The sequence below is a fragment of the Malus domestica genome, chromosome 05 (assembly GCF_042453785.1).
Source record: "Malus domestica chromosome 05, GDT2T_hap1".
NCBI classification, from domain to species: domain Eukaryota; kingdom Viridiplantae; phylum Streptophyta; class Magnoliopsida; order Rosales; family Rosaceae; genus Malus; species Malus domestica.
This window is the reverse complement of record NC_091665.1, coordinates 38,411,019-38,427,437: the sequence shown is the minus strand read 5'-3', so window position 1 is coordinate 38,427,437 and position 16,419 is coordinate 38,411,019. Positions and strand designations below refer to the sequence as shown.

Genomic DNA, 16,419 nt, shown 5'->3' with positions numbered 1-16,419 from the left:
TTAGTAGTGGACCGAGTCAGAATGTTGATCCGTAAGTCAATCCTTTGATATTTTCCACCAGAAAAGTATTAACAATCTAGAATTGTACATAAATCCCTTGATATTTTCAACCAGAAAAGTATTAACAATCTAGAATTGTACATAAATATTTCCACACTAAAGCAGCTCAATGTCTAATACGACAATATACAATTCAACTAATACGATCAAAGCCTTAGCCAACTCCAAGTGGGAAATTTAAAAAGGTGTTGGCCGCCATTGATCTACAACTTGGACAAAATTTAAGTATATACGCACACGTTGTCAATATATGACTAAAATCTTAGGCCTCGTTTGGGACACCGTATTAGACTCCGGATAGGATTAATAGTGCGAGACAGGTGTTTGGTGCAGTTTTGAATTAATTAGCCGGCCGATTATATATCCCGGGCCCACTTTTTAGTCCGGCTCACACCTGCTAAATAATACACTCCAAAAGCTAAGGATAATTTAACAGGTTCAAAACTCAAAAGCCCAGGAAAATTTAATCGCGTTGTCTCTTCACTCTCAAATAAATTTGTGCCTTCTCCGTTCTCTCCTCTATCCAGAACGAACTCCATATGTTGTTCTTGTTCTTCTTCTTCCTCTCAAATTCATATGTTATCCTTCATTCTTCTTCGTCCTTTTTTCCGCTCCCTTTCTCTGTTTGCTCTCTATTCCCTCTCTTATGAAATTGGCTGATTTGTCTATTTCTTACAAATTGATTTTGGTGCGGAGAATCCATTTGGGTCTTGGGAGATTAAGAAATAAGGAAATGGGTTCGGCAGAGAGAGTGAGATTTGATGTGCGGGGATGATGATGAAGAAAGGATAACACAACTATGAGAGAAACCTGGGTTTCTTTCCTTCCTTTTTTATGTTTTGTTTTTTAATTTTGTCGGTGCAATGAGGATTTTTTTCTTTGGTCCTTTTTTCCATTTTAACATTAGTTATTCGGTGATTTTTTTTTTTTAGAAATTTATTGTAATCCGATATATTATTCGATGTACAGATTTATCCGGGAAAGCACCAAATGCCCGACTAATTATTCAGTACTATCCGATGATTATTTATCCTATCCGACTGAAATAGTCAGTACAGTCTGAGCTGCCAAACGAGGCCTTATGGTCTTCTTTTTACATGCAAGATTCAGCCAGTCGGAATATAAGGGTTGGCCGTTTAGTTTCACGCCGTCGAGGAGAGCAAGTTCTGCACATTTACAATATGAAGATGAAGTTGATGATGAGGATACTATTACTCTGCTTCCTCAGCCGCTTCTGGTTTCAGCTGTCCTTTGCTAAAAATGCTACCACTGATCCATCTGAAGGTTCTCTCTCTCTCTCTCTCTCTCTCTCTCTCTCTCTCCCCCCCTACACACACACTTTGCCACATTTTCCTTTGTAATAATCAATTTGATCTCTCATTTGATTCGAGATAGTCTGGTAAGTGGTAACACAAGTCAAATTATGGTGTGATATAATCTAATACACACAAGGACTGAATTAACTGAGTGTGCAGTGAGGGCGTTGAACTCAATATTTGAACAATGGGACACACAAGCAGTGTCGGGACTGTGGAATACCAGTGGAGAACCCTGCAGTGGATCTGCCATCAACGGCACCGAATTTGAGATCCCCGATAACAACCCAGCCATCGCTTGCGACTGTACTTATGACAACGATACTACATGCCACATCACCAAACTGTATGTTAAACTACTCTCTCTTTATGAACAAGATTTCTATGCCAATGCTGATTTTTCGCTAGCTATACCTATATATATTAGTCAATAATTTGACTGTGCCACTCCATTTTATAAAGTTCTAAATGTTCAATCTTTTTGCTTTCCAGGAGAGTGCATGCTCTGTACAAACGAGGGGTGTTTCCAGAAGAATTTTTGGATCTAAGATATCTCGCAGTTTTGTATGAATTTTTTCCAATTCCCTTCTCTGTTTTTGGTTCATCAAAATTATCAATTGGAAATTAAAAATATAGTGATGTCGTAAGATTAAGGGTTAATGATTACATTTCGTTTCAATTTTTGTAGGAAAATTGATATGAATTATTTCAAAGGTCCCCTACCGGGATTCATTGGCAATATGTCTGCATTGATTATATTGTAAGTAGTGAGAGAAAATTTGTTTAAGTACTCATACTTCTGATGAGACTCGTCGCAATTTGTATACTTCATTTTGAATATCATAATCTACAGTTATGTTCTTTATATATTTTCTCTATTATGTACCCCGTAATCTACACAAAACCATTATGTTTTTATTGAATAATGCAGTCCTAGTTTCTTGTAATGTAATGGTGCTTATCTTTAGTTAACTGATATCTCCATTCAGGTCAATTGGCCACAATTCATTCTCTGGGCCCATCCCCAAGGAGCTTGGAAACCTTACGGAGCTAAATATGCTGTAAGCCATGAAAAATGAGAAAGCCTACAGTAAAATTTTGTGTCATAAACATTACATACAGAACCTTCTATCACTCTTCAATAATTGCTTTCAAGTAATTGTTTGCCTGTTCAACATGACTTGCAGGGCCATCGGATCAAATAATTTCTCCGGAACACTCCCTCCAGAACTTGGTAATTTAGTCAAGCTCCAGCAAATGTAAGTGGTTCGTTAAATCATCAAATTTGAATTACATGTTAGTTCCTTATGCATAAGCAAAAATTGCACCTTATTGTATAAATTGGGTATTAATCAGTTGCCTTAAGATTTTCACAGTTACATGGACAGCTGTGGACTCAGTGGTGAAATTCCTTCAACATTTGCCAAGCTCACCAGTATGCAAATCTTGTAAGAACGGCTCTTAAATCGTATTTTAGATTTGTTCGTTTATCTAGTACTATGAGATTGCTTTTCTTGGATGAGCTTATTATAAGTCAACTTTTTGAATTTTAGTTGGGCAACGGACAGTCTTTTCTCAGGAAAGATACCTGATTTCATAGGGAATTGGACACAACTCACTTCTTTGTAAGCCACATAAAATTTTGATCTTATGCAGTTTATGAAAGCAGACCTGAGATGGATAATTTGTTCACAAGCTTCTTATATGTTTCCGTAGGTGATTTCAAGGGAACTCTTTGGAAGGCCCAATACCAACCAGCTTTTCTCAGCTGACCTCATTGAACTCTCTGTAAGTACAAATGCTTCATAAATTGTAATTCTTTCTCTTTCTCCGAAGACGGGATTTCAGTTATTTTGCATATAATGATGTAGGCATATCAGTGATATATACGATGGGAGCTCCTCTCTTGATTTCATTAAAAAAATGAAGAACTTGACTGAATTGTAAGTGAAGATTCTTGTCGATCCATAATCCATATACTTTCATCCAACTTTTTCCTTTTTCCTTTTGATATCTTACTCCATCTACTTTTTATCAAATTTGATGTGAATAACAGAAAACTACGAAATGCATTAATCACTGGTACCATCCCATCTGATATTGGAGAATATCAAAGTCTACAGATACTGTACGTACCAGCGCATATAAGCTTGAGTCCCAACGAGGCCAATTAGTTTTCTTTCATTCTGATTGCTCCTCTCAACTTATCGTTGGTGTTGCAGGGATCTGAGTTTCAACAATTTGATAGGCCAACTCCCAAGTTCTTTGTTCACCTTGAGTTCTCTTACATCCTTGTAATCCCCATCCTTAGTATTATATTTTGCTTGCCTACATAAGTTATCAAATCTTTAACATTCCCTACTTTGATTGAAGATCTGGACTAATCCTTCTAGATTTTGTGCACATCTGACTTTTTTCTTGCTCATCTCTTTTTCTTTTCTGGGTGCCTTCTACTATAATCGAAATGGCCAGGTTTCTTGGAAACAATAGTCTGTCCGGACCTCTTCCGAGCCAAAAGAGCAATCGACTTCAAACTATGTAAGTCCTCATGTATTAAAAGTAGTCATATAGAATGTACTGAGTCTATTGACACTGAAACCAGTACTTTGTACGTGCGTCTGCACGTGCATGTATGTGTTTGTGCATTTTTTAAGCATTCTAATCCTTTATCTTACACAAGTTCTTATAACTTTCATGTATTTTGTGTCTTATGATTCTATTTTGTTATTTGCAGAGATTTGTCTTACAATTTTTTATCAGGTAGCTTTCCCCAGTGGGTGACCACAATATCGCAACTGTACATCACCTTTTATCTTTCACCTTCATTTTACAGTTTAAATCCCCAGAATATGTTGGGACAAAAAATATCACTGCGATTCGTTCTCACAGTGCTACTTGCCTATTAAGTTTTGAGAGTACATGGAATTTTCATTTGACAGAGATATATTTCTTCACATGTTGATTGATTAATGATTTTATGCAGGAACTTAGTGGTCAACAACTTCACATTTGACAAAAAAAACATAACGTGAGTTGAAGTTTCTGTTGCCGGTTTTTAGACAAGCAATACTATCACTACTCTTCCACTATATGTTTCTATCTGGATAACTAATAATTGTTCTCTGTGTTTGCATTACTCTTCCTGGATTGAATTGCCTCCAGAAAAAATTTCCATGCAATCGAAATGCCCCACGATGTAATCTGCTTTTATGTCACCCAACATTTACTGTTTTAACGCAACGTCATGTTAGAGGAGAAGGCATTGCTTCTCTGGTTATGTATACATATGGATATAGATTGCTTCTCTGGTCACAAATATGTGACTGAAAAACATTAGTACGAGTCTTCAATTTGAAGTTTCATCGCTAATCATGGGTAGATTCTGGTATTACATGAAACTTACAGATGCAAACTTCTCAATCAACTGTGGTGGACCGGAAATGAAGGGACGTGATGGCATATCGTATGAGGCCGAAGACTCAGCTCTTGGTCCAGCAACATTCAATGTAACCAGTACAGAGAAATGGGCTGTCAGCAATGTCGGTATGTTTTCTGACGGAGTGAACCGATCGTTTCTGGAAAATACCCTTGCACAAGTCACCGGAACAGATGTGACCCCAGAGCTTTTCCAGACTTCAAGATTGTCCCCAGGATCACTGAGATACTATGGCCTGGGTCTTGAGAATGGACCTTACACTGTAACATTGCACTTTGCAGAGACGGTTTTTGATAGGCGCATTCAGCAAACTTGGGAAAGTCTAGGACGGCGTGTATTTGACATCTATATTCAGGTATGGCTGCTTATGGAAAAAAAAAATCTATCTTATTTGAAGTAAAGACTCATTGGACAGGTTTTCGATAGTTTAAGCTACTTTAATAAAAAACAAAAAACTATCAAGGTTTCAGTCAAAAAACATTGGTAGTTATGGACTGCATCCAAAGTCTTCCATGATTTAAAGGAGACTAGAATTATGACCTAGCTCTTCATTTGGTTGCTAGGGTATCTGCAGGATGCAGGACTTTGACATATCCAAGGAGGCAGGTGGGGTTAACCTAGGAATTATGAAAAGATTCAATGTTAGCGTGTCAGAGAATTATCTTGAAATTCATCTGTTCTGGGCTGGTAAAGGGACTTGTTGCATACCCAATCAAGGTGATTACGGCTCACTAATAGCAGCTGTCCATGCTGCTTCAGGTATAATTTGTGTTAACTAGTAGAGATTTCTTGTGAATGGTTTAAATATATTTTTCTACTGTTAATCGACACTGAAGAATTCGTCTGTTTTATCACTCAGATTTTACACCAACAGTTTCCGGGCTTCCACCAACTACCCCAGGAAAGAAGAGCAGGACTGGGTTGATAGTTGGTATTGCAGTTCCTGTTGGAGTTGTGAGCTTGCTATTAATATTTGCGATTCTATATATGAGGAGGAAAAAATCAGAAAAAGAGGATGACGAAGGTAAACGACCATATTATTAGTGGTATCCAATTCAGGTTTCTCTGCTTTGACATTAACACACAGAAGTAGGAATGCTTTTACAAAAGTAAAACTTATGTCACACTGTTTCGTGAATGTGCAGATATTCTAGGATTAGGCCCTCGACCAAATACTTTTAGTTATTCTGAGTTGAGAGTTGCAACCGAAGATTTTAATCCTTCAAATAAGTTAGGAGAAGGAGGATATGGCCCTGTTTACAAGGTGAAATCCGTATTACATCAGTATCATGTACTTGAAGTAATGACGAGAAAGGGAAAGCGAGCGAGAGAAGAAAATAAAGCTTCTTTTTTCTTTCCTTTCATGTCACTAAATTGTGTTTCTGTGTACATTATAGGGTACACTTTCTGATGGGAGAGTAGTGGCTGTGAAGCAACTTTCAGTAGCATCTCACCAAGGGAAGAGTCAATTTGTATCAGAAATTTCTACCATATCTGCTGTGCAACATCGGAATCTAGTGAAATTGTATGGATGCTGCATTGAAGGCAGCCAACGCATTTTGGTTTATGAGTATCTTGAAAACAAGAGCCTTGATCAAGCACTTTTTGGTACAAACCTATCTACTTTTAGGTTGCATAGAAACAACATTGTCTGCAGTTTCAAGCACTCTAAAATTGTTAAGAAATGTTTTTGATTGGATGTGTTCACTAATATTTCAGGAACAAGTAACTTGCACCTTGACTGGCCGACTCGATTCAATATATTGTTGGGAACAGCAAGAGGACTTGCTTACCTTCATGAGGAGTCAAGGCCAAGGATTGTACATCGCGATGTCAAAGCGAGTAATATTTTGCTCGATGCAGAACTCTCCCAAAAAATATCAGATTTTGGACTGGCAAAGCTTTATGATGACGAGAAAACCCACATCAGCACCCGGGTTGCAGGGACAATGTTAGCCATCCTTTATTGTTTTTCTAGAGGATACATATATTATGGCCACACACATTTATACTTGCATGAAATTTGAACACATGTTAATAATGCCTCTAATGATCTCAAGCAACATTGTGCAACCATTTTATTATCTTGCATTGCAGAGGCTATTTGGCACCGGAGTATGCATTGTTTGGACATTTGACAGAGAAGGCCGATGTGTTTGGTTTTGGAGTCGTTGTTTTGGAGATCCTTAGCGGGAGACCAAACTCTTACAATAACTTGGATCCAAAAAAGATTTATCTTCTTGAATGGGTAGGAATTGCATCCCCCTAGCTTCATTTTGGAAGTGTTGTGAAAAACTTAATACTTTCCTTTGACCGTGGCATAATGTTTTTCAGGTATGGACTCTACATGAAAATGACCAAACTCTGGGGCTGGTGGATCCAAGATTGACAGAGTTTGATGAAACTGAAGCAACTAGATTGATAAGAGCAGCTCTCCTGTGCACGCAGGGATCACCGATGGCAAGGCCATCTATGTCACGCGTGGTTGCAATGCTCTCTGGAGACATTGACATAGGCACTATCATGTTGAAGCCAAGCTATTTGACAGATTATGATTTTAAAGATGTAACAACATTGCCAACAGGTAGATTTTTGGTGGAGGATGATACCCCATCAACTGCATCCAGGGATAGTAATGTTCGCCTCAACTATCAGCCAGGAGGCAGCAATGCAAGTGGTGCTAACACTTCCTGGATTGACCCTGCATCTTCTCCTGTAAACGTCACTCAATCACTGCTCGCTGGCATTAGAGGAAAAGGAAGGTGATAAATATTAGGAAATGATTTCTGCATGCTCCTTTTATCCCTTTGTGCACCCTTGTACTTGTTTTGGACCCTTTCCTTTTATATAACACATTTTAATAATTAATTATAATTATACTTTAGCTCTGGCTTTTGGTAGTGGGCAGGGGACTGGCATGCCAGATTTGAATATATCTTAGCAGATGGATGTATATTCTACTTATTCATACAAAAGGTTAATAGATATGTTCATGAACCACCACCACTGGATGAAGATCCCACCACTAAAATTTAAGAATGTGTTCAGGGAATTCAAATAATTTAATAAGGCCTTTTTGGGTCTATAAATTGGGATTTGGATCCTCTCCTGAGTAAGGGAGACGAATCCTCATGACCTAAAGACACGGACTGTTGAATTTTGATCAAACGGTTACAAATAGGAGGCCTTTCTAAAAGTTAAAATAATTGTAGTCGTTTGATCAAAATCTAACGGTCTGTGTATTTGGGTTAGGAGGCTCCGTCTCCTTTGCTCAAAAGAGGATCCAAATCCTATAAATTGAGCCTTGATGTTGATGGTCTAGTTGCAGAATAGAGAAGAAAAGGCAAATTTTTTATTTGTCACCTTAACTTTTATTCAAATTTCAATTTGTTACCTTTTTTTAAATAACTTATAAGGGGAGAATTCCGAAGCTGGGACACCTGGGTGGAAACTTAATAATATTGAACCATATGCAATACAAAAACAAATTCAAAATCAAAAGTATATTTGTTATAGAGTTACGATCTTTTCACGATTCAGGTCTAACATCCATAACATTTTCTACTTTTGGATCCAAATATGAGTTTTCCTCCCTAAAAAATTAGGCAACAATTGAAATGATTTGAAGCCTAAGTTTTTAGGAAGGGAAAGTTCATGTTTGGAGTTAAAAGGAGAACAATGTCGTGTATGTTAAGCTAGATCGTGAAAGGACTTAAACAAGTGTAATACTCTGTATTTTAAAAAGTGGATATATATATATATATATATATATATATAAGTGTCAAAGTACTTTTAATTTGTGTTTTGCGCTAAAGTTTGATTTACCAAGTTCTTTTTTTTCAATAGTTAACAAATACATATATGTTTCACTTTATTTGTAGATTGATTTGTTAGGCTTTGTATTTCTCATTTGCGTCCCACTAGCAACTAAATACTTTGCTACTCTTTTGGTTTTAGTTTGAGGTGTGATTATAACAATGGGTTTTGGAGCTTTTAATTCACCATCATCGATTCATCTGGATATCCTACCAATTTGTAGAGTTACCATATGTTTTGTTACAACAAGTTTACCATAAGATAAACTTTAACGTAAGTGGCCTTAGACATGCATCCATCTTACATGATATTTTTTTGTTCATGATTAGCTCAACACATGTTGTTTTGTTATTGGAACACATATCATTATTAATGATTAGTTTAACACAATTGTCTTGCTATTCGAACACATATTATGGCTAATAATGTGCACAATACTTGGTGTCTTTCTATTGGGACACTAGGGAGCTTTTATCCTCAAGTTAGATTGTACATGTTGTGAGAAGGAAGATCTCATATGATCCCTATAAAGGAAGGGGCAAGAACTAGAAGAAGGACATGAGGAAAAAAAGGGAGAACACCACACCAGCAAGAACACACTAGCAAAAAGAATGTTCTCTTTCTCAGACCATTCCTATTTCATCATCCATTTCTTTTACCTTATGTAAACGCTTTAAGTCATCTTTCATTGTATTTGTAAGTCTCTCATATATAGTGAAATACAAATGAAAGCAAACCCCAATGTATGTAGTCACTTTGCCGAACCACTCCAATACTGTGTGTTTATGTGAATGTGTTATCAAGTTCTAGTGAAACACCATTATCCAACTCCGTGAAGCACCACCAAATATCCCTCTATTTTTCAACGAGAATCCTGAGAAAGAAATCACATACAAATCCCAGAAAATGCATAAGAGCTTAACCAACAAATCTCTCTTCTTCTAGTTATCAAGAGAAAGAATTTCAAGAACCAGAAATTCGTCATATCTGTTTTGCAGATCAAATTACCATTTTCTATAGTTCAAATCAAAAAGCCGTCTTCAAGAAAGTTGTTTGTTAACTCGTTATATACAACATATCCAAATATGAGATCCATAGGAGCTGTATAACTGCAGAAACTCAGGTATAATCAGTGACTGCTCAGCACTCATCAATCAACCAGTCAGGCCTGTTGTGAGCTTCGAAACTACATTTTCTCTTGCTCATATCAAAAATACTTTCTTCATAGAAATTGTTCCTTATTCTCTCTATCTTAACATATCAAAGTCTCAGAAAGATCTAACTGTCCATTCATTCCAGATTATCAAAATACCATGACAGCCTTGAAAATCTGCAGAAAACCTTAGAGTCATGTTTGGAGCTTAAAAATCCAATTTACTGTGATCAAACAAAAACACTTCTTTCACAAAAATTGTTCCTTATCATCTCTTCTATAAAATATCCAAACATCTCGACAACCTAATCTGTATGTTGGCCTATACATCAGTTTGAGCAGCTTATATACGGTTGAGCTGGCCTTCTCAGCCAGCCTCTTTGGCCTACATCTCCATTTTATGTTGCTAACCAATTCTACTCCTGTTACAAATGCAAATTTTCAGCTATATTATAGAAGATAAGGGGTTGAAGAAAAGCATAAAAGAAGGAAAGAGAGAGAGGTGTCGAGGGAGTTGTGAGAGGCAAGGAAAAGAAAAGAAAAGAGTGTGAGCAACAAGTGAATAAAAATGAAAACAACTGAGAGAGAGAGAGAGAGAGAGAGAGAAGAGTGTTGTTTTGTAATTTGTCATCTGTGATTCTGTGATAAGAGAAAGAAGGGGGTGTTTGTGGGAAGTGAAGGTGTGAGAATTACATATGGGCAAATACCCATTGATTATGGGTAATCGCGGTTACCCGTCCATTTAAATTAAACGGTTATGGTTATAGGTAACCGTTTAGATAAATAAACGGTTATGGCCCGCGAAATTTAAATGGGCGGTTATGGGTATTAACCGCGGTTATAAACGGATAACCGTTTACCCATTTATTTTATATATGTAAAACTAACACAAACCATGTTTTAGATCTAATAATACTTAGCACCCAATAAATTAGTAAGGAATTCATCGGTCATTCTCTCAATAGCACTGCTACAGGAATGATGATTCTCATCATCAAGGAATTTGCCAAATTAATTTAAATTCCTTGCGGGTAACCGTGAAATTGACAGAAATACTTTGACATAAATATCTTCTAACCAATTTTTGTAACCCAATAATACTTAGCAAATATTATATTTACCTTCCTTGGTAACAGTTAAAAATATCGTCCATAAACTATTATTTTAATTATTGGAATGGTATAAGGACTTAAAAAATTAAAATATGGAAATGTATGATGAATGTACCTATAACGGTGTTTAATTGTCAAAAAAAAAAAATTATGACAATTTTTTTTTAATTTTCAAGTTGTTAAAAAATATGTAGATGGATGAAAAAGGAGTAATAGTAAAAAAAAAGGGGAAACTTGAAATCAGTCCAATTTTATAGCCCAACATTAGAATTAGTCCAATTTTTAGTTACTTTTGACTTAGCTCCAATGACTAGGATTCCATGTCAGCAATTTTTCTGATTAAGTTGATTTTTTTGCATTATTATTACTATTTTACCCTCCTATGACTTTTGCACGTTCTCCATATATTTCCCACGTTTTAAATTTTTATCAGAATTCAAATTCATTATTCAGTTCATCTTTCTTCCTGATTTCTTGATAACAATTAGTTGTACAGGTACATTACTTTTTCAAACGGTTTTAAACTACCTATCCTTGTAGAATATTATTTTTCAAGACACAATTAGTTGTACAGGTACATTACTTTTTCAAACGGTTTTAAACTACCTAACATGTAGGAAAATTACTGACAACCATGTTTTATCAACACTTTGAAAGTACCTATCCTTGTACAATTTGAAATGACACCAGACGAAGTATGTCCAGATAATGACAAAATAACATTATCTGAGATTACAAACAAATCTTATTGTGAAATCAATAAAGGAAAATATGAAGAATATCCCCTTTCACTGGAAATTGAAATTAAAAAACAGATATGACAAAGCATATCTCAGTTCACATAACATCCAAACTTATATAGCAGAAAATGAATTCGGATGGATTGGAGTCCCATCATTTATTAAATTGAAACACTTATATGAAACAAAAACTCAAATTTCGCATAACATCTTTATCCTACTCTTCCTTTTCCCAGCTACCATCTCCCTCATTTATGAATCTACAAAGGACATGTGCTCTCATATTCTTCATTGCCTCTGCCGAAGAGACACCTTCGACTAATTCTCCATCAGCTTTTTTTTGTGCAATATACATCACAGTAGCTCCACAGTCATAACTGTTTAACAAAAAAAAAAAAGGGTATGAACTATAGTACCTGTAATCTAGGTATCAAACACCACAAAAGTAAAAAGTCAAAGCAGCATACCAAAATACTAGAGAAACAAATTCAACCAATCATCATCCCACATTTCACATGCATAAGCAGCACCCTGTTTTTTGTATTCTGATCCAACTCAAACCCATTACTAATATGTAATTATAAACCCTCTTAACCCCCCTAATCGATTTCAAACTAGTGCAAGCCTTCACTAATGCGTCGTAAACACTGGCCACCAATTCATACTCGTCGTCAAACTCTAAAATCTCGAACAATTGAAGTGAAAAAAGAAAAGAAAAGAAATTTAGAGCAAAGATACGGTAGCACCTGTTATCAAATACTGATATTGAAATCGATGGAGTGTAATACCTGTTATCCAGGTAACGAACACTGCAAAAAACAAAGCCCAAATCACCAAATCAAAATATTCGAAAAAAAAAACCAGATTACGATGTACGAAGCTGAAATCTTCCGAGAAGATACACTACCTGTTCTCCAGGTATAATAGGAAACCCGAACCAGATAATCGCCTATTTTGTTTCCATCATATACTGGGAGAAAATTTATAGCTTTCATAGCTTCATACGGATTTAGGATTCAAAACCCGGTTTCCGCTGGATACGGACGCAAACAAATTTGAAAGATAGGAGGATAAGGATAAAGGGGACGTTTGATCTGCAAGAGTACTAATAAATGGGATCTTTTGAATAAACAATGAGTTTAACCTGCAAGACACCTAATAAACCATCTAATGGCAGTTGTTGTAATTTTGTTGGTAAATTATGTGCATTTTAATTGCTGACATGGATTATTGTTGTACTTACTAGCCCCCACTTATGCTTATGTAATACAAGTGGATTCCATTCAAAATAGGCTTATAAAATTGGACTCATATCAAAAGACCAAAAAAAAAAAAGATAAACGGGTTAAAAATGATAAATGGGTAAACGGGTATTAAATGATTACGGTTAAATGGGTATATGGTTATGGGTACGATTAACCGTTTATAAACGGTTATGGGTATGGGTATAATCGTTTAGGTAATTACCCAACGGGTAAACGGTTATGCGGGTATAAGTATAAACGGTTATGAGTAAATAACCGTTGCCCATCCCTAATGAGAATAGCCTACCGGAAGGGAAAGAACTGGAATAAAAGAAGGAACATAAAGAGGTTTTGGAAGGTTGGGAGAGAGTTGAAAAGAAAGGTGAGAGGGAGTCGGTTAATGGGGAAAAAAATGTGAGTAGGTGTGGGTAAAAGGGTTTTGAATCTGATCCACACTAAAAATAAAGAACATGGAAGGAGAAATATACGAAAGAGCTAAAATTGAAATAATGAAATTTTAAGGAGAACAATATGATGGTAAGATAATCTTTTACCTACTTAACTTTAATTCTTACTCTTATCATTTTATTTGACGTGAATGACGCTTTGTGTGTTTGGATTGCTAAATGAATTATTGTTTTACACCTTACATTTGCATGATTATAGCATGAGAATATTGGCTTTGATATGTTGCTTTACATGTGCATAAGCATTCATGCAAAGCAAGACAAAGAGTTGAAGGATCTCATCTCTAAATATCGAAGCTACTAGGATTCCATCCAAAGAGATATAACGCATATCTGTTATCTCATCTAAAGCATAAATGCTCAAATACATCTCTACATGCTCATGCAACTCATGCATGGACTATACACGATTTGATTCTCCCTCTTTGACGAGGAAATATGTAGGCAATCATTTTCGAATTTGGTTATATCCCTCAAACAATTCTCTTATTTATCGGTATTCAAGAGATTCCAATGATTATTCGTATATCAACGGTTGTGCTCGAATTTGGTTCCAACAATAGGAATAATAATGTGTTTCTACAATGTAAAATGTAATGCATGCCGTTTGTGTTTACCACATGGTTTGTTTACCAAAAAAATCCACATGGTTTTCAGATTGAGCTGAGCTTTTCTAGTTTCCTGGTTTATTTTCCATACTATTTTGGGCCTAGCACTGTAGATTTTGGACTGTTATTCTGTGATTACCTTTTTTTTCATTAAAATAAACAGTAAAAAAAAGAAACTAGATCCAAATCTAACATCTAACATACACCACTCAAAAAATAAGAACCAAAACTTGATTTGATTTGATTTGATTTGAGAACAGCATGGTTGGGTTCCACCATTCCAGTTCTAAAAGGGAAACCGAACTAGGTCGGTTCTTGTTTGGTCGCCGACATTACTGTCTATATAAATTCTAGTTCCATGAAAACTGGAAAACCCAAGACCTAAAATTACATAAAATTCAAAAGATCCGAGAGTTTACAAAAGAAGGAGGGAAGCTGCAATGTCAACTGCGGATGGCGATGTCTCAGAAAGCCTCTCAGATATCGACGACTCCGAGGTATGCAGATAAAGCAGGCATTGCTTTCTTATTATTTTTTTTTCAATTTTCTGAATTGTTTTCGTGGAATGGTGTCTGCCCGCCCATTCTCCATAAGTTGATAAATTTAAGGTTGGTGCCCAAAATATTCGATGATAATAAGAATTAATTTTGCATGCTACGTTGTTGGACTTTTATGTCATAGTTATTGTGAAAAGTTCCGTTCTTGGTTCATGACAGTCGACCACATTTTCCGTGTCTGATAATTAGGGGGGGGGGGATTTAATGAAAGATAAAAGCAGAGATCCTGAAGGATACACCCACCTCTCCATCAGAGAACACTTCCATCATAGCCTACTCGGTAGGCCGTATAGTGATTTGGATTCGTATGTGATTGTTGCTTCTATTTTTCGTTTGTGAATTTCGATATGGAAGAACTCATGCTTCTATTTTTTAGGTTGCTGGATACCTTAACAGCAAGGAGGCGGCACGGTTTAAAAGATTAATTTGGGAAGTACTTAACAAGAACTACGATCAGGTAATGCCTTTGCAAGTTTATATTTTGACATTTGTTTTCACAAGGATTTGGTGCAATGTTAGGCAATTTCGTAGTTTCTGTTTATTCGATGGTTTTGTTCTTATTTTTCGTCTTTTTTTTTCTATGGCCATGACTGTTCAGAGTGAACGATTGAGGGGATTTTGCACTTGATCATGACCGTACTGGTATACATTTTCCTTGTATGGGTTTCTGGTTTTCTTCCTTCCACTCTTTGCCTCTTCATTCTTCCTTTACTCTTTAGCTCAATGATTTTTTGGAAGTTCTTAACTCAATTCTCTCTTTCTAGAACTTTTGTGCTCTCCCTCTTTTCGTGCTTGATTCAAAAGCCCTAATCTTTGACCTTTTTTTTTCTTTCTGGTTTCTCAAACTTTTAGCCCCCAAATTCAAAAAGCATGCTGCTAACTGAAATTTGCAACAATCCCTTTGTCTTCCAGACATTTAACTTGTTTTTAGTCCTAATCTTTAAAACTATGGCTAATCTACGAAGAATACTTCTTTTAAGATCCTAAGCACGTAAAACAACAAATTTTGAATCCTTAAGCCCCATTAAATAGGCAATTTCAGTTATGATAGAGCACATTTCTTGGAACTGGTGTCTTGCTTGCACTTTTTATGCATTTCGTTGCAGTAAAATCATTCCTTTCAAAGTAGGACCTTCTAACCAAAACCTTGAATTTATTCATTGTATCACGGAATAGCCTTACCCTTCAGTATGGCTAGCTTAGCTATGTGGTTTATGAGAAATTTTTCCAGGTACCTGTCACATATGCTGACCTGGAATTCTACTAATAAGCATTTGACATCTGTATATTTTATTCTTTTATATTTAAAAATTGACAATTATTTTAAAATAAAGTCAAAATGACATCAGGGGCCCCCGAGCATGACGACGCCGAACCACTCGCACCCACCTCCATCACCGGTCGGTGATTTTTCTGGCATCATCATCCTTCTCTCTGTTCGACCTTCTCTTTCTTTCCTTTCCCTTCTCTCTTCCGCTCTTAACTCTACATGGAACCCAGAGATTGTCGGCGGCGACTCCAACTCAGATCTGTTGTCGCCAATCTCGATCTATCAGCCGGAGTTCGCCGACATTTTTTTTGTTCTTATTCTGGAGCAGGAAATAGAAGAAATACAAAGGGGAAGAGAGAGAGAAAGAAAGAGATAGGGAGAGAGGTGATGCGGAAGGGCAGGATGGGTGGACTGGTGAAGCCGTGGAGGGATAAAGGGATGGGATATGGGGATGGGCGATGGAAAAATGGGTACTTTCGATTTGCAGGAAAGCGTTGGAGCTCACCCCACAACTTCAATTTTTTTTAATTATTTAATTATTTTGTGAAATGTATATAAGGGTAAAATGGGTATTTTAGTGTCACTTGAGAAGTAGAAGGATAGGTGTCAGTTGCTTATTAGTAAGGGACTCCTAGTCAGC

General features: G+C 36.4%; 1 protein-coding gene, 1 long non-coding RNA gene and 1 pseudogene across 3 annotated transcripts in view; 2 read left to right on the top strand and 1 right to left on the bottom strand.

Annotated features, from left to right (window-relative positions):
* Positions 1 to 16,419, top strand: part of LOC103450662 (uncharacterized) — a 64,143-nt gene that overhangs the window by 14,999 nt on the left and 32,725 nt on the right. The window contains exons 1-2 of one of the 2 annotated variants that reach the window (XM_070821397.1): positions 14,245 to 14,449; positions 14,886 to 14,966. In XM_070821397.1, the coding sequence (XP_070677498.1) occupies positions 14,393 to 14,449; positions 14,886 to 14,966 (138 nt within the window). In that variant the 5' untranslated portion in view covers positions 14,245 to 14,392. Of the gene's footprint in view, positions 1 to 14,244; positions 14,450 to 14,885; positions 14,967 to 16,419 lie in introns of those variants that run through there. The other variant, XM_070821398.1, reaches the window with a different exon arrangement.
* On the top strand, positions 736 to 7,699 carry LOC103451191 (probable LRR receptor-like serine/threonine-protein kinase At1g56130; annotated as a pseudogene).
* Positions 11,680 to 12,739, bottom strand: LOC103418758 (uncharacterized). The gene is made up of 3 exons (XR_526820.4): positions 12,541 to 12,739; positions 12,422 to 12,442; positions 11,680 to 12,010 (listed from the first exon to the last, which is right to left on the bottom strand). It is a non-coding gene; the product is annotated as an uncharacterized lncRNA (long non-coding RNA).